This window comes from Cyprinodon variegatus, unplaced genomic scaffold (genome assembly GCF_000732505.1).
Source record: "Cyprinodon variegatus isolate N-32 unplaced genomic scaffold, C_variegatus-1.0 Scaffold690, whole genome shotgun sequence".
NCBI lineage: Eukaryota > Metazoa > Chordata > Actinopteri > Cyprinodontiformes > Cyprinodontidae > Cyprinodon > Cyprinodon variegatus.
Window position 1 is genome coordinate 22,615 of NW_015151143.1, and position 25,297 is coordinate 47,911.

At 37.6% G+C, this 25,297-nt stretch overlaps 1 protein-coding gene across 1 annotated transcript; it reads left to right on the forward strand.

Moving 5' to 3' along the window:
- Window positions 1-1,207: 1,207 nt before the first annotated feature.
- ppp1r14c (protein phosphatase 1 regulatory inhibitor subunit 14C) lies at window positions 1,208-24,526 on the forward strand. Its single transcript, XM_015394512.1, has 4 exons — window positions 1,208-1,533; window positions 21,300-21,383; window positions 22,201-22,233; window positions 24,037-24,526. Exons 1-4 carry the CDS (start codon window positions 1,300-1,302, stop codon window positions 24,109-24,111), a joined length of 426 nt encoding a protein of 141 aa, XP_015249998.1. The 5' UTR covers window positions 1,208-1,299; the 3' UTR covers window positions 24,112-24,526.
- Window positions 24,527-25,297: the final 771 nt, after the last annotated feature.

The window sequence follows — 25,297 nt, forward strand, 5'->3', positions numbered from 1 at the left end:
TGAAAAAAAAAGATCAAATACCCCTGGTAGTGGGACAAATGTGAATGAGTCATGAATGTGCTTTTACTTTTACTATTTTTACCCTTAACAATAAGTGTGATCCTTAGTTATTTGGTTTTCCTTTTTGACCCCTTTCTCACTTCCCTGTTTTTGCTAATATTTTTGTGTATTTTTTCCATACTTGTCTACTTTTAAAGTAATTTCTTTTAGACACCTAATTAGTCATCCTCCTTCAGCTGATTGCTTTCTCTTTGTCTAAGCTGCTCCACATACACAGAGTCCCTCATGTTTTTTAACTTGCATCCTCCCTCCTCCAGATCCTCATGCTCTTCAGAATTTGTTGCCAGTTTCTTCTCAAGTGTTCCTTGTCCTGTTCTCCTCATAGGTTTTCTGTCCTTGTCGGTTCAGCTACCATCATGTTCATGATCAAACATTCATGCCTGGGTCCTTTTTTGCACCCTCTCAACATATTGGCATATTGATGTAATGGAGTTCCCGCGATAGAGTTCACACAAGGTCAAAATGTTTGTCCAAAAAAAAACACATCTTCCAGAATTTTATTAATCCAATTAAGCAAAAGATTTTGCAGGGGTTATTTTAAGAAGAAAATTCTGTTAGCATTTATAAGAAAGTGCCAGTAATAACTGGACAGAGATTTATCTTTTTGTGCAGGCAAAATGATCTGAACAATTTTCTTAATAGTCTCTGGGGCATCTTCAAACCCAAAAACTACACTGGAATATATATATATTTTTTTATTTTTTTTACTTACTCCTGCACATATAGTAGCCTGGGTGCCATATAGGACCATTTCAATTAGAATTTATTGGAGTTACCATTTGCCTCCTCTTGGTGGCACCACTGTTATTAAGACTGGTGTGACTCTCATAAGACCATTGAGGGGAATCGGTTCATCCACTGCAAGAAAAGACTGACGTCTATAAACCTCACCCGTTCCTGAAGATGTCACTATTTGAACTCTGACATTCTAATATCACCTGTCATAGGTACATTGAATTATTTGATTCACATCTGTGTATCCAGTGATTATTTTTACCAAAGTTTCCTCTGTTTTTTTAAACTGAGAAAATGTCACCCCCAAATCGTCGTCTACCATCCTGCATTTCTTGCAGCGCAGGCTCCGCCCCCTCGTCTCTCTACGGCGCTGCGCTTTAAATAGCAACTGTTTAAAAGCTGCTGCACATTCTCCTGTCTGCCGCGCAGCTCTGCAGTGTTTCTCTCCCCCCTTATCACTCCATTAACACATTTATTCAAGCAAAAAAACCCTTTCATCCTGACATGTCGGCCGCCAGCACCGAGACCAGTGCCCCTCTGCCCACCGCAGGCAGCCGAGTCTTTTTCCAAGGTGCGCCCGGTGTGGGCTGCGTGAGCTCTGCTCCTATCAACGGGGAGGACCCGGTGCAGAAGAAGCAGGGCAAAGTGACGGTCAAGTACGATAGGAAAGAGCTGCGGAAGAGATTGAACCTGGAGGAGTGGATCATCGAGCAGCTCAGCGAGTTGTATGACTGTGAGGTGAGTGATGGATGGGGAGGGGGGGCGCCCTTCAAATCACCTGGAGACAGCTGGGTTAACTACAACACCTGCAATATCAGCATAATTAGGCTTAATTCAGACGTTTTCATCATTTTTTGGTTGTAGTGGGACTGATTTAGTGGACAGCTGCAGGACAGCATTCAATGAAAAACTGAAAATCAATACAATAAAATAAAACTTCACATTAAACTCAAATTTTTTAAATCCAGGAGCTTGAATCTTTCATTTCTTATTTTGCGGTATCACTACTGAGATATTCAGCGGTCTAAATAAAATAGTAATTAGTTATATTTGATTATAAATAGTTATATTATCCTTGATCAGGGTATGGATGGTTTCGGGGCCGCAGAAGGAAAGCAGCATCAGAAAAAACGGATGGTTTCCTTTTACGCACCAATCGCTCCCCACCTCCCGCGAAGCTTGCAGCTATTAAAAAAAAGGGAATAATTTGTGCCTCCAATATAGAGTATACAGGCTGTGTTATTTCTTGTTAAATGCACACAGAGACTCCTTTCATAAAAAGAGAGAGAGCAAAGCCCCTGCTGCTTGTTTTTTTATTTTTTATTATGCGTTCGTCGCAGCTCTTTCTGGTGTTTATGGAAACGTTTTTATTTCCTTAACCTTTTTTTTTTTTTTGGCCTTTTTTACTTTTTGTGGATCTGGTTCTGCGCCTTAATGACTGTCCAATTACTGTGCGCTCGCATGTCGGCGCGTCACATTCATCATTGTAAAAAAAAAAAAAAAAAAAAAAGGGGAGGGGCGGGGGATGCCATGTGCTCGCATGCGGAGAGAGAGAGAGGGAAGGGGGGAGGGGGGTCGTGGGGTCCGATAGCAACAAATCCCCCTCCCTCTACTGCTGTCTGCCACATACAGTGTGCTACCACGCATAGCTATGTAGGGGGATGGGGGTGTTTGAGAAGCTGGAAAGAAGGGCACTGGGTTAAAGGATGCTGATGCTGTGACTCTCCTCACCAGCCAATCACCTCCTCTGATGCTCCTCTGAGGATGGAACACACTGTTGTGCAAAATATCTCAACTCTAATCAACTATTTAGATAATTACCTATACCATAATCAGCACCAAGGACGTAGGTTGGATTTCAACTTTGGTAGGGACACTATTGGTCTGATGTCATTGGTCCTGTGCTTGATATGAAAATCAGGGTGTATTAGTTTAAAGAGAAAAGCAACGTTTCTTGCTACATTTGTACAAATTTTATAAGCGCTACACACACTAGATGCTGTTTATCAATGTTTGAAGCATCATCGGCTATGATGAATGAGGAAGTAGGGCTATTTTCCTCTTTGAAAAGGTTTGCATTTGAAATTAAAAGCGACTAAGACAGAAAGTAAATATGTTTAACTAAATATAGTCTAAATGTGTCTGTTATATGTGGATTTATCCTGTTTTTTCTTTTGAAGATATACAATTGTGCAGTGGTAAAACCCACTTTTCTTTTAAATCGTCATGATGGGTTTTAAAGATCTCACCCACATGCAGAGATTCACTCAGAGAGACAGGGGAAACATTAACAGGTTTATTGAGAGGTTGACAAAAAACAGAGATGGAGATTATATGCAGGGTTATCGCAGTGAGACTTCAGCGGTCTGGTGAACCGGAAAGTTAGGGAGAATCTTGGTTTCCCTTGGGTCCAGTTTGTAGGGGGGTTTAATCCAGAAATGAATGAACTAGTTGGAGGGTGGACAGGCAGACTTGCGTTGGGTCCAGAGGAGCAATGGAACAGACTGTCACCGGGATTTCCTGAAGTGGGCTTGAACAGATCTGGTGAAGGTTTCCACGTGCTCAGTGTGACTCTTATTCCTTCCAAGGAGGGTAGAAGGACCAGGCTTTTAGAGTGGATCAGGAGGGCTTCCTACTGGAGAACAAATACAAAGGCAAGGCTTAGACTCAGAGAGACTAGGCAAAGGTTAGACTCAGCTAATCTCAGTAAAGCTAGAATACCCAATACTGGCAAACACTCTGGCGTTGAGGTGGTGACAGTCCGTAGCTCAAATACTCCTCTGGTAATGACCCAACGAGCCGCAGGTGTGCAGGGAGGCCCAACGAGAACAGGGCACCGTACAAACAGGGCACCCACACAAACTGGAACCCTAACATAAATATTCTCCCTGTATCATGAAACAAAGCAAAATAATAGATTCAAGGACCCAACACTCCATTCAAGGGACACCAAATAAATGTATTGTATTTACATGAGCACTGGAACTGACACTTAGCATTTAGAATATTCATTTCACTCTACAAGTCATCTGGGCTGTAGTTACTCTATTTAACCCATATCATTTATTTTACCTTGCTCTGAAACAATTCATTGGAATCGATTATTGAAATGTCAACAAATTTAGTAATCAATTAATCGTTAACTGGAGGATAGAGACTCTAAAACATGTCTTTAGCTCACAGAGCGACCCACTTAGAGCAGGAATTGTACCAAAATTGTAAAAAAAATTTATAAACAAAAATGTTTTCTTCTCTCAATATTCTCCATCCCCTCAACTGCTGCAACAAAGCTGTATTGTAAATTATAAACATGTTATTCACATCTAATTGTTGGTAGGGACAAGTAGGTCGGTCCAAAATGTTGGTAGGGACATGTCCCTATGGTCCCTATGCAAACCTACGCCCATGATCAGCACATGGATTTTATATTTGGTTATTAAAAGCAGAGGATGTATGAAGCTATAGTTACTAGTGTGTGTTTAGTTGGTGTTGCCAAACTGCATATAGACACCATGAATTCTTTTGCATTGTGACCAGTTACAGGTGCAAAGGTTAATGTTAAAATCCAATGCAAACAGCAGCCTAAAAAATTCATGAGGTGCTAGAATGTGTTAGAAGGAAGGTTCATAGTTACAGAATAAAAGGTATAAAAAAATTCAGTTATTTTGCAGCAGCCATTTGCCATATAGGGGAAACAGAAAATATTTTTCATGAATATGCAACTATTAGATTTGCTGGGCAGTCCCAGATCAGAAGCTGTGAAACGCTGCAAAAAGCACAAGGCTGTGGTTTACCCTCCAGCAGACACTGACCCTGAACATAAATTCAGAAAAGGAGTGGAATGGAACAGATCAAACCATTTTTGTCTTTGAATATTTTGAAGAAGAAAAAAATGTGAAAAAAAAGACTGAAATGAAATGTATGCCATGCTTTCCAGATTCTTCTTTTTAAATTTTATTTTAATAAAAACGCAGTGTTGGCTTCCTTTCACTTTGCCATTTTGATCCATCAAATACAATCCAGTTAAGTTTGTGGTTTTAGCAAAACACAGTTTCACACTTTGCTTTGTTAAAAACACAAATATAAAGTTGTGTATAACCGCAGGACTGGATTTGCTCATTTGACATTGACTGCCAAACCTGTTCTGTGAATTTGCTCTTCTGTGAAGAGAGAGCATTGCAATGCAAATATTTCCCACAATGGAGGCCAATAAATCTCTGCATGTGTGCATCGATTCCTAAAGCTCCAAACTTCTACATCCCCTATGCTGAAAATGCCAAATGAAAGCATAGAAATCGAAATGTGAAATCTGTGGAGCTCTCTAACACAGGCTGATATGTTGTTTAGGAGCTTCTTCCTTCCTTTATAGCCCTCTTTATTGCTCTTCTGTTGTTTTATTTGAGCTCTAATAAGCTATAGTCTTGTTTCCAAGTGCAATTGTTAAAACCTTTAAAGTTGACTGAACTCTCGGCTACTTGTCGGTTTAACATCAACAGGATGTAGTTAATGCAAATAAATTTTTGGATTTACAAAAGAACTAGAACATTTCATTTCTTTTTGTTGCATGACATCCTATCCTTTTGACCTTAGTCCATGTGGTAAAGACATACCCAGTAGTATGACAACTTGTCATATTGTTTTACACAGTAAATAGGATATTATTACATTATAATATCCTATTTACAGGCTCATCTCACGGTTTCAGTTAAGTAGAGCTTTATTAGTCTGTGTCCCAGAGTTTGGAAGGGTTTCAAGAAAAGCAGGAACTGAAACCGGTGCCTGATGATGTTGACATGTTGTCATTTCATTGCATTGTTAAAGCTGTCTCTCAGCTCATCAGGATGCCATTGTTTAAGCAGGTGGTTTTTATTGCTTACCAGTGATCTTTGCTCATACGCCTGTGAACAGGAAGTCACACTCCATCCAGGCCTGTAAATACCTTTAAGCTCAAACCCAAAGTGGATTCAGGGGCTTCAATATCTGTGTGTGTAAGAGAGACATGTAGGTGGAAAGGCTGAAGATTTGACCATGCTTGCTTAAAGGTCATCCTCTGGATCAGTTTCAGAAGAACAGCCCATTACATTAGAGACATCATATAGGGGCTCGTTTCTGTCTCTTATTTTTTTTAAAGAGATGTGATAGAAAAAGATAAATGTTATCTTGGGCTAAAAATGGTACTGGGGTTTTCAGGGTTGTTAGGTAGAATGCAGTGTCATTCCTCTCTCTGTTTACACTGTTATGGCAAAGGCTGAAATGATATTGGTTGGAAATGGGGTTCTTGGAGAAAATGAAGTTGGTTTAAAGCTAGCAACATCCATCTGCTGGAGGGTTTTTTTCAGAACTGTTTCTTAGGCAGTTCTGAAACACAATGTACTCTAAATGTGGAAGATTAGGGATGGAATTAGCAATTGAAAATGTAAGACTTTTAGAATAATTACACAATCTAGATTGTTTAATCAAGATTCAAGTAGCCCAGGATAAGGCTGTCCCAGTCCGCTATTGATTAGTATTGCGCTGATGCCATTTTTTCGCCCCAATACCTTGCTGTGCAGTATTGGCCGATACTGATACCATACCAATACCATCTGTTTGAAATTGATGTGTGTGTGTTTATATATGAAGAACTGCATACTACTTGGATGTAAAATAATTACCATCATGGCTTTGTCAAGCAAGCTGCCGCCTGCCTTTGTGAAGCAGGAAGAAGACTAATACAAAGTGAATCCAGTAAAGCTTTTTATTGCCTACCTTGAATGGGTGACAATACTTGAATACACTTTTGGCTCTCAAAATTGTATCTGTGCCATATTTGTTGGTACTATTTTTTGGTCGGTATCGGTACAACACTACTATTGATATCAGAAATCGGTCCGATATTAGCCAAAAAATGAATGTCGGAATATATAATAGCCTCCCTCTAAAATCCTTGATATTAGCTCATAGGAACACTCTGCTTCTATGCTGTTTGTTTATAGTTTATGCAACTGTTTCGTGAATAAGAAATGGATCAGTTGTTCTCATTCCTGATGTTGTTGACCATGTTCTCTGTTTGAGAAATATCATTTGATCAAGACTTTAAATAAAATAAGCAATAAAATAACAAAATAAAGCAAGCAATAAAGGTATATATGACTCATGCTGATATAGTATTGGGTCAATACTAGTATGGGTCAATATTCAAAGCTACATTATCGGTATCGTATTGAAAATGAAAATATTACATGAGATATCTCCAGTCCAGGATATTACGTGCATGTTAAGATTTTATTATTTGTGGTTCATTGTAAAATTTTGATTCGGTAACATCAATTGTTTTTGTTACACCTTAATAGTCATATAGTGTGTTTGATACTGGTGCAGATAGTAAACAACACGTAAGCAAAGGTTGAGATTAGATTAGAGGTATTGTTGAATAGTGATATAAATCAATTGCTTTTTTAAATAATAAGGCTGAAGTTTCTGTTTAGCTTGTATTTCCTACTGCTTGCACAGATACAATCAGGTGAATTACTGGTTATGTTATTTAAACTTTGAACAGACTGAGAAGGAGTTTGAGATTAATCAAAACCAAATGAATTTAGATCATTTCCATTTGCATGTCTTTCCTTTGTAAAATATAGGACCTAATTTTAGTTTTTTAAAAGATTATGATAATTGGGTTCATATTGTTCTTTTTAAGTCTCTAGTAGGAACCATAAGTATTGCGTTTTTCTGTGCTTTAAGTTTTTTATTACAAATTATAATTAAATTATAAAGCAAAGGGCATTATTATTAACTTGTGCACAAGACCTTTTTTTTTATTTTTTTATAGCTTTTATTGTCATTACACTGTTGCAAGTACAGAGCAACAAGATGAACTCTCTGCATTTATCCCATCCCTTTGGGGAGCAGTGGGCTTCCATCGTGGGGCATCCGGGGAGCAGTGTGAGGATTAAGGCTCTTTGCTCAGGGACCCAGAGTGGCAGTCTGTGGGAGTGGGGTTTGAACTAAGAACCTCAGGATTCCAAGCTCTATGCCCTAACCACTAGGCCCACCTTTAAAAAAAAAAAAATCTGCGCTACAAGTAAGAAAACTCAAACTGAACGTTTCCTAAAGTTTCAGACTTGACTTGTAAAATAGAATGCCTTTTATCTACTTTGAGTGTAGACTCATTAGGAAGCAATTTTTATTTAACCAATGTTACCATAAAAGAGTATCTTGACTGAATGTTTTTCTATGGTTTGAACACATAAACTGGCAAGAGATTTGTTATTTAGTTTGCATTGCTAATAGCTGTTGGCACAAATATGGCCAAGCTATCTTAATTTGCACCTTTCGATGCAGATAAGCTGCTGGTCCATTTCTTTTACCCAACAGACCACAGCAAAGCCCCATTCTGTCCACCAATCAGTTTTTTACCACTCCAGTGCATTATGAAGATCATTTCATAGGGCTGCTAGAATCATAAACAACAACTTAAAAAGATCACATTTCTCTAAGGAGATTTTTTTGACAAACACCTATTTTTTGTTGGCCTGTATGTGTTTTTCTCTTCTCCCTGACTGCAAACACTTTCTGTGTTTGCAGTCAGGGAGAGGTGCCCCTCTGCTCTCTAGGGATTCAATGACTGTTCATCTTTCTGTTTAAATAATATAGGAGTAAGCATAGGGACCAGTAGGAGGTCTAATATTGAAGCTTCAAATACAGTTTAATGTACTTGTGATTGACAGATTTTCTCCATGCCCCGTTTTTATTATTGGTTGTGTTTTGTAATTCTTGCCTAAAACAGGTCATAGTTCCTTGTCAGTTTGAAAATACTGACCCGCCAACACATCCCCACTTTACTTAAGAGATGAGCTGGACTCTAATGGAGTGCCTGTTAATGCTGAGGTCCAGTCTAGGTAATTAAAAGGCTGAGACTGTCAGCACACTGATGGATATGGCTGTCTAAGACCAATCAATGAAGATACTGCAAGACTTAAACCCCTTTTACTTGACAGCTGTAAGTGCATTTGCACTTTGCATCTTGTGTTATGTGTATTCCTTCCAGATGCAAATGAGTCAAAGTAATGCCCTACTTTTCAGTGGATTTTCCAGCTCAGGCACTGTTGGTATACTGGTATATTCTGCCCTCAGGCTGTCAGTGTCTGTGATTTTGTATGAGGCTAAGTGGCTTTTTGTAAGCTGATGATACTGCACTACTCTTCAGCAGATGCGAAGTGGTGACTTTTCATGAAGTGATGAGTATGAGAGTGATAAACAGGTCAGTGTACATATTCAGACCAAATGGAGCAAAATCAAACCCGTTGAAGCATCTTCTTAGATGACACACATGCTACTGACTTCTATTCCTGTTTTCCTTGTATTATTATGACTGCAGGGAATTGTGATTGTTATTTTCTTTAGCTGTTGTTTTGTGTAGGAGGGCCTCAGGGTGGTATTTGTATTCGTGAATATGTGCAAGGAACAAACATACGTTTCAAGTGTCACTTCAGCTTTACATGTTTTTCATCTCTTTGGCTCCAACTCCAACTGTTTCCCGACTGACACCGTCGATACGATTTTCTCCCTGTGTGCCTGTCATGTGCGTCTTCCTTGGGAACAAGAGCAACCACTTTAGCTTCATATAGAACCGCAAGAGTGAAATTCAAGCCCAAGTCATTAGAGGTTCAATAGCATGCTAGGGAAAAACACATTGACACTCATTGTCAAGAGTATTATTTTACATGCAGAGTTATTTAAAGCAGTATACTGCAAGCACAAACAACTGCACGAGTACAGTGCTTTGCAAAATGTTAATACTTCTTGACATTTTTCACGTTTTGTTGGGTTACAGTCTGAATGAATAGTAGTTTAAATCAGGATTAGATGTGAAACAATCCCAAAGTCATTGAACATCTTGCATGATGTTTTTAACTGGACAAGGTACCAAAACTGCTGCTCAATTAAAATGACAAGCCTGTCAAGAAATAGAAATGGAATAGAAATAGAAAAAAAGCCCTGTATTGTCCCACAATGGGGAAATTCTGGTGTTTACAGCAGCAAAAAGATTATAGAAAAATGTATAAGCATAACATAATAGTGAGGAGTTAAAAGATAAACAATAAAGTGCTGTACTGTAAAGTATTTTAACAATATAAAACTGTGCACCTGGAAACGGCATTACCCGTAAAAGCAGCTAAGACATTTATGGCAACTCTTGAGGGTCTGCTGAGATCCACAGATCGGGTTGATCATCTGTCTAAACTCTGCAAAGCTAGACTTTATTGGAGGTTGGCTCACAGAAAGCAATGGCCATGTATGGGACACAGTAAACATGAGGAAGGTGCTCTGTCTAGGATTGATCCAAGCAGGACTATATGGCCTATATTGCTTTCAGATGTTCTAAACTAACTCATCTTCATCCATTATTATTCCTAGCAAAATTAATTATCATCCCTATATGGTTAAACATGGTGGTGATGGCACCAAAATTGATGTTTCCATTTTACAACATCCCTTACTTACCCAGGTTTAGCTGCCTGGCAGAGGAGAAGGGAACATTTTAGAAGGTGACTCTTGATGGAACAAAATTACAGAAGATGTATAGTTTTCCTTCCACTTGATGACCATGCATTCTTTATGTTGGTTCATCACTTAACACCCTGGAAAAATGTGGCAAGGACTTTGGCAATTTGCTGTAGATTATGAGGGAATCTTCAGTTACCATAATAGAAGCTATTAATCAGATTGTTACAGCTGCACTGACTGATCCACAGAACTCGGGGTGAGGGAAGATCAGTCTAGTGTTTACAATATCCATACTTGGAAATTTATATAGTTGCCATTTAAATTTCACGGACAAAAATAGATACTTGATCGAGCATCTGTGTCTGAGCACACGTCCGCACATTTCACTTGGACGTGTGCATCTGCTGCTAAACAAATCAGAGGTGTTGACAAGGAGGCCTCTCCGCCAGACCAGCTGCTCGGACACACTGGCAGCACTGAGTGTCAATTTCAAACATCAACACCAAGGACAAAGGTTGCAGTGTGTTTATTGGCCCTTCATCTATCCTCCAGCTACTCTTTTCTACCCTCCTTTTCCTCTGTTACCTCCTCTTCCAGTTTTTCCTCATGATCCTCCTTCCAGCATTTCACTCTGAGCTATATATTTTTTTGGAAGTTAGAACCTTAGAATTGCAACATTTATGCAGCTGAAGACAAGATAATATATATCAACCTGCTTGAGCTAACCATGATAACTCAATTTTAGTGATTTAAATCCTGATTAATATCTTGGAATTTGAATCTGTTGTTCATTTCTTGCTCTAACATCCTTACCTGACTTAACTTACCTGATTTAACTAATGGTTTTTTATTTAAGTAGAGTAGAAAAAATGGCCGTATTGAAACACCAACTCGCAATCCCTGTGCACAGAGCTGGGAGGAGGTGATGCAAAACAGTGTCTGCATTTAATGCCAGAAAGAGAAAAGAGTTGTTTTGACTCTCAAAGCCAAAGGAAAGTGTCCCATCACAGTGTGTATGTGTGTGTGTGTGTGTCTTGTTTATTCATCTTTGCATGTGCAAAAAGGCTCATGCAAAATCATTTGATGGCCTTGGTAAGGAGGTGCTTTCATTTTAAAATAATGTCTGGCCATCTTTGTTTAATCTTGTATACTGCTTTTAAAAGAGGAAACAAACCTTTAATTTAAATACATTCTTTAGAACTGACCTCCTTTTCTGCTTGCTGAAGGGCTAGCTGTTTTTTGTCCTCTATACTATTGATATTTTCTCAATAGAAACCGACCACTGGGTTTCCACTGAGAGCAAAGGTCTGAGTTGACCTCAGCTGTCGATTCATGTGCCTCAGGGAGGAGATGTCTGGACAGCACATATACAGAATTATACCTTCTGTCCCTCATATCCCATTCTGGTATCATTCTATTGCGATTCTGTCGAGCAATGGTATATCACTGATGAGAGCCATTAGTGAGGCTGCAGCTATGACCTGTTTATGTGGGCGGGTTAGTTACATAATGGAGGACCCAGAGATTAATTAACTTTAGATTTTAAAACATCCATCAGTTCCCTCTGAGATCATGGTGAAAACCAAGTACAATAAAGGTTCGTTAACTCAAGTACGAGAGAAATACGATCAGCTTGACAGAAGCACCCGGTGCTTATATGGGATGACAGAATCTACAAAATATTGTGCCTTTAACCAGCTAATGCAATAGAGATAATTATGTTAGGATGCTGCACTGCATTGGATAGATAGTCACTAGGGGGATTATGAGAAAAATCAATTTTGGAAAAAAGAAAAAAAACTTTTCATATTTTGCCTGATATTAGAACAAACCTGCATGTTTTATCCTTTTTCTTCTAATGTTAGTCATTTTAAACAATTTGGGAAAACGCTAGTGATAATGGCATTTTACTGTATTTGAGTTAAAGTTGAAGCACATTTATGGAAGTATTTTAAAATGAAAACACAGCTTCCTTCTTTGAAATGATGGAAAAATGAACAGAAATTAGAAAAAAATTATCAGAAACAATACTCTGGACTTCCACATGTTTGCTTCTACCTTAGGTAAGGATGCTTGAATGTACCAAGTTAGTATGTTTTTTCAATGTAAATGTCAAGCCATTGCAGTGTTTAGGAAGGAAAGGGGTTATTTTTTGGTGTGAAATTAAGGTTTTCATCTTAGAATAAAAGACGCTGTTAATCTAAAGATGGTAACAGTGTTTGTTTTCAAATGTAAAATCAATGCTCTACTAACATGGGCTGAAATGCCACTCTGAGAGGAAGAAGTGATAACTCCAATGGAACACAAAAAGACAAAGTTGGTACATTTTTGATCTTGAAAAAAGGAATTAAAGTATCTCCACAAAAAATCTCCCATTATTCTCACATTGAAATAGGTTGTGTTTACTGTGTTTACTAAATTAAAACGGATAACATTTAGTCTGATTTGAATTAAGAAGATTATGATATGGTGAGTGCAAATGTCTAGTGTCAGCTGCAGTGAATGAAAAATACTTTACATATGATAATATTGTAGGTCTCCTTAAAAACAATATTATTGTAAATAACTGTTACTGGATTTATATAACTGTATTTTGAAGGTGTGAGGGATTTGAATGATAAGCAACAAGAAATTTAGAAGGTCAATTTGGTGCTTATGCTGTTTATTTTTAACCTTGAGGATCTCTCCCCTCCAACCCACTGTTTTCTAGCAGTTCTCCTTTTTAAAACTGTGTTCTCTGGAGTAGAGCTGAATCAGCGTGGGAAAAAAGCTGTGACTGCAGCTGCTAGCATCACCCAATAAAGGCACATCATTCCTGCTGTGTGGCCCTAGCAAACTGCAGCACCCGACAGTAACAGGGATGCGCCTGAAAATGAGGGAGGGAGACATCTAAATGATCAAGGCCCTAAACGTAACCTTGGCTGAATCTCTTCCATCCTCTAGACTGATGTTTAGTTTCTGTACCTTTCCATCATTTTGATCCTACTAATTCTCCCATCCTGTAAATTGTCAGTTCCTCCATCTTCAATAACTTAATCTCAGGGGATAATCTCAGCCCACCTTGAGCTCCTTGGCACTTTGATTTGACACAGTGTGACAGATTATAGAGAATAAGGCAGAGCTGTGTGATTTTTACAATGTTGCGCAATCCTCCTCTTCCTTCTCATCATCATCATCATCATCACGGTGACCCACTTCTCTATGCTAGCTTCATTCCATTGGATCTGAGTTGACTGTATTTCTTATTTCAGTTAATATTTCTGTAGCTTTTAACCACCTTTTGTTTCTCTTCTCTTTGTTTCACATTTGAGTGAAGATTTGATTTTATACTTAATATTTTTGTATCTATTAGTGGTCAACATTCTTTATTTTTTTCCCTGCTTGCTAGATAAAAGTACGGAAGAGGATTAGGGCCACCTGAAAAAAAAAGTTTACTGATTTAAAAATTTTATTTCAGTTTAGTATTGGAATAAAGTCAGAATTCTGACTTTTTTCTCAGAATTCTGATTTTTTTTCTTAGAATTCTGACTTTAATCTCAGAATTTTGGATTTTAATGTAGATGGGCACCATGAAGAAAGAGATGTGGGAGCACTCAGCTTCACTGACAAAGATGTAAGTTGTTTGAGAGGGCCATTGACACATTGGTGGAAAATGACTGAAATAGGCAACTTTTTACGTGCCTGAGGGGTCCCCTCATTAATAGAGGAGCAGAAGGTCATTAAAACAAGAGAGCTAGTCTGTAAAACAGACATGGCTATGGCTTGATGCTAACATGTTTATCTGTCAGAATTCTGAGAAAAAAGTCAGAATTCTGAGATTAAAGTCAGAATTCTGACTTTTTTCCCATACTAAACTGAAATAAAATTTAAAAATCAGTTAACCTTTTTCAGTGGCCCTAATCCTCTTCCGTATAAAAGTGACTTTAAAAAAGTATTTAAAATATTTATCTTACTTACACTTCGTCAAGTCAGAATAAAACTTTTTAGTGTTTTTATGGGAGTTTTATTTGCTTTCATGAGTATGTAGTACAACTAAAGTAGGGTGTGGGTTTTCATTTTGAATTTAAAGATATGAATTCTAAAATCTTTTTTTTTTACCAACGATATATGAGCATACCTGTGGTCATCAACTTTTTTTTAGATGATAACTAGGCACAAGATATTTAATGCTGTAAAGAAAATCACAGTTTTGAAAAATAAAAGTGAGAGAAAAAAATAATAAATAGGTCTAATTTTAGTTCTGAGATTTCAGAGCATCCAGAGTGCCTCTGACGTCTAATCATATGCTACTTTAAAGATGAGATCAACCTCCTCACACATGGTTTAAAGTTTGAATGTCAACCAAGTCCTTTATCCAGCAGAATAATCAAATAATGGATCTTAGGAAATATTTAGATAGATATTCTATAGGTATGTACGTTAGCCAGTATGTTAACCAGTACTTATTTTAATAAAACGGTACACATTTCTTTTCGTATCACATATCAGCATGAGGGCAATTCAAAGTGCATTAATCCATAAACACATCAGAACAAATGTGCAGAATAATCATCAATAGCATCAATTAAGTACACAGTAAATCATCAAAACATCAATATCATCACACAAAATTATATTAGTTCTGATTTTAGTTCTATGGTTTATAAAATCATTAGTACATCTAATTTTTTTTTTAATTTTATATCTTATACTATACAATAAGACCAGGCCAAATATCTCTGGAACTTTTAATTGGCTTAAAACACATTTTAATAGATGAAATATATATAAAACTTGCTGTGACATAATGAGAAAAATGTTTGTTCAGCATTTTAAGCAATAATCAGTCATCTGTGTATCAGTCTGGTGGCTTGATGCTGCACTAGTTGGTGGGATGAGAGCAGAGCAAAAAGCCCATGCAGAGGGTAGGAGGATGTTCACAAACCTTCTGCAGCACTGAGACATATCAAGACCAGAGGGCAAAGTCACACCAGTAACCTCAGCCCCCTCACTAGTCTGCTTTTTGCAGAATCTCACCTTTCCAGAATGCCGAAGGGTTTTATGTTTCCTGATTCCTAGGCAATTGAAGTCTTTGTTGTTTCATTATCAAGAATCTCTCATCAAAATGTGTGAATTTTTAACAATAATAAATATTTGTTGAGACACAAACGCAAAATGCACATGTGGGACATAGACCTAAAAAACAGAAATTAAGAAACAGCATCCTTTATTTAGACCTCAAAAATACAGAAACAAGAAAACGTATTCATTTGGAATTTGGAAAGTAGTGTTTACCTAAAGTGCAACTTGTGTTGAAACATGTCCATAAAATAGGCTAGGGGTTTAATTATATGAATGGGAGTTTAATGTCATTTGCTCGGTCTGAATACCTCAAATTGTAGCTCCTACCTCCTGTTCCTGGCTCCTACTCCTACCATGGGGCGAACTGTATCACCTCACTGGCAAGGTGCTTGGCCTCTGTCCCCCACAGCTTCATGTCTGGTGACACCATCTTGCCGTGTTGATGAAGTCACCAGTGCGACAGAAATCAAGAAAGTAAACAATGGAGAGAAATATGTAAGGAAGCCAGGGCATAGTAAGTGTGTCCGTCTGACTCCCTCTTACCTGTGCTGCACCATATTTAACGAATGTAAACAGAGTTGTTTCGGCATGTTAGATCAGACACGACAGGCACAGTCTGTTGATGTCCGTACCTTGTGGTCAACGGTCTCATGTAATTTAGCGGTTCAACCCTGCTTTGATGTTCCCACAGCATGCCGATCAGATCCGAGGCGATTTTAACGCTGGTCGCCTGCCGAGTCGTTTGAGCAGGGTAGACTCATACGTCAGTGAGCCGTTCCCACTGCCACTAAAAGCTAACCGTTCCCGGGTTTGATCGGGCTTTTCGGACAGTGGGAAAGGGGTATAAGAAAACTCCCAAAGGTAGGAAAGGAACTCCGTACTGCTGTGCTAAATCCGGACAGCCTTCAAATTTAAAGAGACGCACATGGATGATGCTGGTCACATTGGAACTATAGCCTTCTGAAAATAATTATAAAAAAGAGCTAACTATTGAAGCTCTCTATTATAAAACCCAGAAAATATGGCAGAGGTGTCAACATTATCATGTGTCACACATTGATAAAATAATTTATTTTTTGATAAACCCCATGAGGTACCTATACATCCTGTCACGAAAAGAATGTATAGGTACAGCCTATTTGTAAACAACCATACAGCACTACTCCCTCATCGTAGCTTCTTCCTAACTGTTCATACTATTCAGATAGCACTTATTATACCAACTATTGACAACCTATACTTTAGCTTAAGGATCCTTACTGATTTGCAGTTTTCGGTTCATCTTTTACTTTTGACATAATGTACCTGAATTATTTAATGATGGGATAAACATTGTAATGCAGCTGGTGCTATTCTACTGCTTTATTTCTATAGACAGGAATAAATACCATAAATCCTTTAAATAGAAAAATACATGTACAGTTAATTGAATCATCTTGTTTTCCAGTCTGATGATCTGGTTGAATTGTCCCTGTAAAGTGCACTTGAAGTGACATGTGTTATATAATTAAACTGAATTGAATTGAAATATATTTTCAAATAAGTTGCCATCAAAGCTGTATCTGTTTTTTTGTTAATTAGTCTAATCTTACATTTTATAGACAGGTAAGGGGGCTAAGATTGGGTCTGAAAGATGCATCCAAAACAAGACTCGGTGTGTGTCTTGTGGATATTGTGTAGAAACTCTAAGCTAAGTTTATATTAGAATAAACTGTATTTAGTTCTACTGGATGTAGAGCATGAGTATAAATATAGTACACACCCTTAAAATTGGAGGGTGTACTATACACTAACAGTCAAAGAAGGAGGAATCTGATGACTTTGGAATAGCAACCATAAGCTGCTGATGAAATGATGAAAATCCATGGGCAGTTTTGGTCTGGCAATATTTAAAACCGTTTTTCTTTTAACATGTCTTTACTGCTTCTGGGCTGCAAAACCACCTCTGTGACTCCATTAGCAGTTGGGTAATTATCTCCTCCTGAACCGTAATTATAGGAAACTGGTTGGTCTGGTTCAAGTAAGAAGGTTATGAAAGGGACTGCAATGAATCATTAAGCCAAGTAGAGCGATTGGTCGGGCCTTTGCTCTTATACTGTTTAAATACAGTCTGAATGGAGTTTGTGTTGACTCACAGGGCTGGGCTTCTCACATTAGCTTTCATTAGCCTCACCGCGGCTGAACCCAACTGAAAACGCTGCCGGCTGCTGAGCTGACGGTGAAAACAAGCCTGACACACATGCACCCTCAGCTGTCTGCACACACTGCAGCCTCACAGCCTGACAGTCCAGCTTTGTGTTTTACTGTCAGCCTTTCAGGTTTTTTTATTTTGCTGGTTCCCGCACACAGTCTTCATAAAGTTGTCTTTTATTACCAACACACTGCTCCTTATGCACACATCCTTTTCACACACCAACTCTTTCATCTTTCTTTCTCTTATCTGCATATGGAAATCAACAAATTGGCCTCTATCTGCAACAACTGATTCTGTGTGTAGCAAATAAAAACAGAAATGCACATTTCTTTAGTTTTTTTTTATTTGTAATGATGTCTGCTGTAATTTTATAAAATATAGCTGCTGTAGAAGCTGAAAATGGTCTTCCCAGGAGCAGGGGAAGTGGAAGGGGGTTAGACTATTTTAAGCTCTCACAGTCCACCAGGACTGAATATCTGCTGTGTTTTTCTGCATGCTGTGTGATTATGTCTTTTAACTTTTGTCAGTGTTTAAAGCACCCGATAAATTTGAGGGCTCTTGCACACAATGAGCAGAGTGCCTCTGAGAAGATTCATGGTAGGATGTACTTCTTTGTGCATGAGGATTTGTACGTAGCTTAGCAATTGCCTGTTGTCATGCTTCACACTCCAGCCATGTCTGCAGTCATCACCAATCACAGCGATATGGGGTGATGGACTGCTTGCTGACAAGTGGAAAAATCCGTCTCTTACAGAGGTCAGTGAGTGAGTGATGACCCCAGCAGACAGATAGATGGACTGAGAGGCAGAAGGGGCTGATTGTTGCTGTCTGTCCTTAACCCCTTAGGCAGAATCAGAGTGGACTCATCCACTTACTTTACATTATTTGTCCTAATTTCCCTAAAAATATTGAAGCTAGTTTTGAATAATGTCTTAATCAATTGACTTTAATGCTCTTATTATAGCTGGAAGGCAGTAAACAGGCTCTCTAATTGTTTTTGAAATACTAACCATTTTTAAATTTAGACTTTTATTTTATTGAAAGAACAAAGGATTATTTTCTTTTTATTTAGTTGTCAATGCTATTCTATATGATGCATTTCCTACTTTTCAGTCTTGTACCCATAAATAAAATCTAGCCCAGTAAACTGACCTTTTCTAATTTGTGTAATGTATGTAATTTAGGCGATTATACCATTCGGCTTTATAGCAACGGGTGTGGCGGTATTAGGTCAGGAAATGGTTTGTTGCTGGAGGGAAAGCTGCACCTTAAAAACAGAAAGCATAATCTTTTATAATCTCATAATCAAGAATTTTTGGCATAAACGGGTCTTCCAAATAGGCAATGAAACTAAATGTGGCTTTTAAAAATTATTTTTTTCCCTTAAAAACAGAAGTCTAGACAGAGCTGAAAAGATGCGCGTAGGGAGAAGGGACTCCATTCTGGACTCATAAGCAGTAGTTCTGTCAGGAGGAGTTGGCCAAAATTCCAGCAAACTATAGTGAAAAGCTTCTGAAAGGGGTTTCCATTACATGTGGCTGAGCTGTCATACAGTTTAAAAGATCATTTTGCTAAATACGGAGGAAACATACATTTCTGAATTTCAAAGTGGGTTAAGAACATGAATACAAACTCTCTCATATGACATTAGAATACACAAATAGTTCTAGTAATTCTAACATCGTTAAAGTGGGACATGTTTAAGGCAGATTTTATGTCAGACACTGAAAAACAAAATATAATGCAGTGAGTACAAACATCTGTTTTCAACTGATGTTGAATCTGCATTAGCTTTAAACCAAAGTTTTTCAGCTTCGCTGTTTGTTTTCTCTAAAATGGGTAAGAAAGAATCAAGGTGATCTGCTTTTTGTACATTTGTTCATTACCTAAAAATTACCTAAATTTTTTGGGTAAATTACCTAAAATGATTTACCAAATCTTTGATAAAATAAGATAAGATGGGATAGACTTTATTGATCTCACAGTGGAGAAATTCACTTGTCACATCAGCTCAATAGACAAAAGAAGGTGCCAAAAGGAGGAAAAGGTGCATGAGGTATATACAGTGCATTCAAATATATTCAATGGATGGAGACAAAAATAAAAAAAAATAAATCGGGCAGAGGTTTAAGGTTACTTATGTACATCTAAGGTGAATTATACACCTATGGATTACATTAAAATGGTACCACGTACGGAACAACAGTGAGGTAGTGAGATAACTATAACAGCTGAAGTCTCTTATTTATTTAACTGGAACATTGCACAGGTTATTGCACAGGGTATTAAATAGTAATTGTTTCAAACATTACCGGTAGTTATTGCACAAGTTATTGCTTTTATAGTGCCGCATTGTAAAGTCTAATGGCAGCAGGGATGAATGACCTGCTGTAGCGCTCCATTTTACACACAGGATGTCTTTCACTGAAGGAGCTGCTCAGCTCCTCTACAGTCTGGTCCTGGGGAGAAAGGGGGTGTCCATGATGGATGTAAGCTTGGACAACACTCTCATCTCAGTCACTTCCTCCACCAAGTCCAGATTACAACCCAGGACAGCCTTTCTCACCAGCTTATTCCGTCTCTTTGATTCAGATTTCATAATCTTGTCGTGAGGTTTAGCTTTACTTGTAATAGCCTATGTTGTCTATTAGTTCCTTCTAAGTATATAATATAATTTCAGCTTTAATAATGCACTTTTTTGCTATCTTAATGTTTATGTTTTGCACTGATTTCACTCTGGTCACATTAATCTGCCCACACAAAATGAAGCCAGTGACTATAATTCTGTGAGCTAATATCATCGTTGCTCTAATGCTCTTTGTCTTAATGCCATGCTGGGCTCCTGGCTATTACACAGACACACAGCAAAAGCCCAGAATAAAATCCCTGTTGCTGTGTTAGCAACAGAGATGATAAATTATCTCACAGGTATTGTTATGAAAGACGGTTAGTCGGTACCTGTGAGCAACATTTCAATCCTGAACTATGTGAGATTGCACCTCCTGGACCTCCATTAGGGGCTTAAATTTAAACTTTGTGTAACAAAGACAGCAAATTAGCTTTTTAGCACGTTTATCAAGAAAGGTTTTCAGCATGCATACAATGAGAAGTTTATCCTCAAGTTCTCATCAACAAAAACATCAGAGCAATTTTCATAGATGGTGCTCTTTCTTGAAAAAAAAAATCAAAAGCCTTAATGTTTAAAAGGATTAAAACAACATGTAAAAATAGCATATGAGAATTTAAACTGTGCTTTCTCATTAAAATCAGACCCCTTACTTGGAAGATTGTTTGGCAGCAGCAGTTACCTCGGTATTAATGTTTGATGTGCAAACAAGGATTGGAAAATAACTAGAATGTGATGACAGTTCCTCTTGTAGCCTGCACTCAATGCCATCTAATAGGACAGCATTTGTAAGACACGTCATGCGGTGGCCGGGAGGGAAAGGTTTATCCTCCCTGCTTGCCTTCTCTGCAAAAATCTTGTGGTAAAATAAAAATAAATGTTGGAGCTTTGATGTCCAAACAGCCTCTAACCACCGAGCCACTAAACTGCCCAACCCTGATGAAATGACATTTCCAAATAATGTATGTTTTTTACATTCAAGTCCAACATTAGGTATGATCTAAGAGTTTATAACATGTTACAAAATTTGAATGAAAATTGAACTAGAATAATTCTGTTTGTATGTTTCTCATCCTGCATGGTTGTTTTCGTCTTCTTAGTTGATCTTTAACATAGAATTTCCTTATATTTCAGGAGGAGGAGATGCCAGAGGTAGAGATAGACATTGACGACTTGTTGGAGATCAGCAGTGATGATGAGAGAGCCAGCAAACTACAGGTATGTTCCTGTTCCTGTGGCTTCAGCAGAGAGGATTGGTTGTCACAGAGGAAATCAGAAGTTCTTCTTAGGCTTCTGGCTTAACTCTAAAATAATGACTACACAGATCTCTCAGTGAATGAACTCTTTTAAGTTACGTCAGTTAATCTCAGCACAAAATGCATTTAACTCAACTTTAAAATCTAAATTTCTTAATTACTCAAACTAGCTCCATTGTTATAAAGAACTTATGGCCTAGTAACATTAGAGCCTCTATATGTCTTCATTATTATTATCTTCATCCTCTGACATGGGAGTTGGCTCAGAGCTAAAAGGGAGTTTTTCCTCTCCACTGTCACTACAAGCATGCTTAGTGTGAGGGATTGCCTTTGAGTCAATGAGTCGATGCAATCAATTGGTTTTCCTTAGATAGAAAACTTGGAATCAATTTGACTGTATGATCTGGTGAACTGTAAAGTTCCTTGAGATGACATGTTTTGTGAATTGGTGCTAAAGAAATAAACTAAAATGAATTATTCTGCTTTTTATTATATTCTAAACCTTAGTGTTAAAATTTCCTTCAGAATTTTTTAAATAGGAGTTTTAGAAGATAATTTTCAGTCATTAGAGACTTGACTTAGGAAAAATGACTCAAATATTCCTGGAGTCTAATCCTTTATTCTTTTTTTTTTTCTCTGATAATCATTTATTCTGCTTGGACTCCAACACCTGAGTAGAATATGAATTTTTCTTTAAGATCACACATACAGGACCTGCTGTGGTTTTTAATTATCATCTAATCTCTAAACAATTGTTTGTTTTTTTCCTCCTCCCTCAGGAATCACTAATAGACTGCTATAAGCCCACAGAGGTGAGTTTCTTTGCACCCAGCATGTTCTAATATGCTGATAGTTACCTAATTCATAATGCCGACACAAGCACAAATAGGCTACCTCTTTTTGGCTTTTATAACAGTACAGTGTTCACAGTAATGAGTTCATAGAGGTAAAAGTCTGTTTGGATGAGGTTGTGTTAGGCTATTTGCGGGATTAAAGGAATTACCAACCAATCACATTAACTCTGCACATGGTGAATTTTCTCAGGCTGAGCTTCCATCTGTCTTAATCAATATGTTTGTGTTTTCATTTGGAAGGTCTTTGCGACCAAAATCTTCATTACTGTCTTGCTACTTTAATATGTGCTCATACATGCCACCTATTTACCTGCAAGTAATTGCATACTTTTCTTTTTCCATAATAGTAAAAGCTTAAGAATTACAAACACCTACAGTGTGAACTTCAACTGACTGTGAAACCAATGTTTAATGCTGATAAATAAGTCTTATCCTAATTGGACCTATTTGATTTTTTTTTCTGTGACATGCTTGACTCCATGTACCTACCATGAGGATTCAAAAATGATGCACATAGCTACCAATAAAGATGTACCTTCTGCCAAGTGAAATAAGAAATGAAAGACAGAGGTATTGGTGGAGATGACGAATGAGGATAAAGGAAAGGATGAAAGGAAGGGGAAAGAACATTGAGATTGCTTTTTCTTAGTAGAGCAGAGAATAACAGGAGATTAAGGATAGGAGGTGAAAGGAAAGAGAGTGTTGGGAATAAATGATAAATAAAATGAATGCAGGTATAAGGGAAGGAAGGGAGAGACATCAGGAATTGGATCATGAGCCCTGACTGTCATCTGTAATCAGGTAGTTTATAATAGTGTTGCTCCGATGCCATTTTTTTTTTTTTGGCTCCGATACCGATACGCAATACCTGGCTGTGCAGTATGGGCCGATACCGATACCATCTGTTTGAAATTGATGTGTGTGTATATATGAAGAACTGCATACTACTTGGATGTTATATAATTGCCATCATGGCTTTGTCAAGCTGTTACCTACCTTTGTGAAGCAGGAAAAAGACTAAAACAAAGTGAATCCAGTAGAACTTTTATTGCCTACCTGGAATGGGTGACAATAGTTGAATAAACTTTAGGCTCTCAAAATAGTATCGGTGCCCTATTTGTCAGTACTCGCCGATACCGATGCCATCATTTTAGTGGTGTATCAGGGCCCCGCCCAATACTGGTATCTGCCATGAAAAATGTTTGTTTTGTCTTTTACAGACACAGTAAACCATTACAAAAAAATTTATTTCATAGTGCCTTTATTCAAATGATAAAATAACAATTAAAAAAGTCCCACGCCTTAATACTACATCTCTTTTTGACATTTTAAAATTTTTGACAATTTAAAATATATTGTGATTGTTGCAGAACTGGCATCGCGTCTAATTTTACTTATCTAATACTTGTTTAATTGTCTATAATAATTAATAATAGACAAATATTTGATAAATTAAGTTAATGTAGCTTTAAATGCACATGAACTATTTTAGCTCATTATGATCTGCTAATCTAACTTGATTAACCATCAAAACACACAGTTTCAGTTGATTCTTGTTGCTCTTAAAATAACAAATTTTAGGATTTTTCAACAATTCAAAACAGGGAGGTGGCTGCATTGTTTTGCAGAATCAAACCAAGACTGATTATAAATTGAAAAACATTCTCTTAAGGGAAGCATTTGAATTCCTCCTTAATACAGTAACTTCCTTGAACATGTGCATCTGGACGGTCTAACCATGTTTTCCTTTTTGCTCCTCAGGACTTTGTCCGCGAGTTGCTGGGCAGGATAAGGGGGATGAGGAAACTCAGCGCTCCAACCAAGAAAGGCCTATAATGGCTTTCTTATCAGTATCAACCAGCCATTAGCTTTCACTCCAGCTTTACCCACTTTCCTCATACAACATAAACTGCTATAATACAGAATTATTTATCAAAACATTAGGAAACCACCTAGCATTACCATCATAAATCACAATATCCATAATTTGGCATTAGTCATTCATTATGAAGCACAGTGAATTATCACGATAACATAAGACTGTTGAGAGATATCTACGCACAAAAGAAAAAACGGTGTTTGTTTTTTCAATGACAGAATAAAATGTTAAGCCCAGGAATGTGCCCAGACTGCAAGTACGTTCATAACCAGAACATTACCACTCAGATCATGTTAGGTTCTCATTTTTAACACCAACCTTGCAGAGAAAAAAAGAGCTTCAACATAAAAAAAAGGATAAAAATAAAATTCAAAATAGAGCATATTGAAAAGAGAAAAAGTTATTATCTTTTTTTTAATCTTAAATGAAAGCTACCGGTAGGTGGTTAAAAACTTACAGTAGGTGCACAATTAACTGTAGCACTATACAAACACAGTGCATAATTATTTCTTGTTTTTTCCTTTCTTTTACTGGAGTGTCTGCTGTTACGTCTTTTAAAAAAAAACGTGTGTGACCATTTCTTGTTCACATGAGTCAAATGTGGTTTTCTGCCATTATTTGTTGTTTTTTTTATTAACCTTTTTGTCCTCATTACATCAACGCGACCAGATATGTGGCGCAGCTGTTCTTTTGATAGATTTTTTTTTTTAAGCACAAAGCATTTTAATTATGCATACTGCATCCGTTTGGTCATTTTGTAAACGTATAACTTCTGAATAGAGTGGAGACATATTTAACAAAACACTATCAATATTTTTGCTAGTTAGTCATTGTTGTGTCTCAGCAAGGCATGATGGGTGTTGTAGTTCTCTGGTGGAGACTACAAAACCTGTATGATTGGCAGCCTTCCATTGGTGTGTTCTTCATGCTCCCTCAGAGGGCTTATGTGACCCTCTAAGCTCCAACACTGTATTTTTTTTTATTTAATTGGTTTTATTTACTTCTGCTAACCTTTTTCTGTGGTATTTGACAGAATTGCCTTTAAGGACATTCGGGTTCAGTTTCCTTTTTGCCAGCGGTAAACCTCAACTATTATAGCTGAAAGGCAAAGCTGGTGAGGTAAAGACCTGAGGCCAACACAGG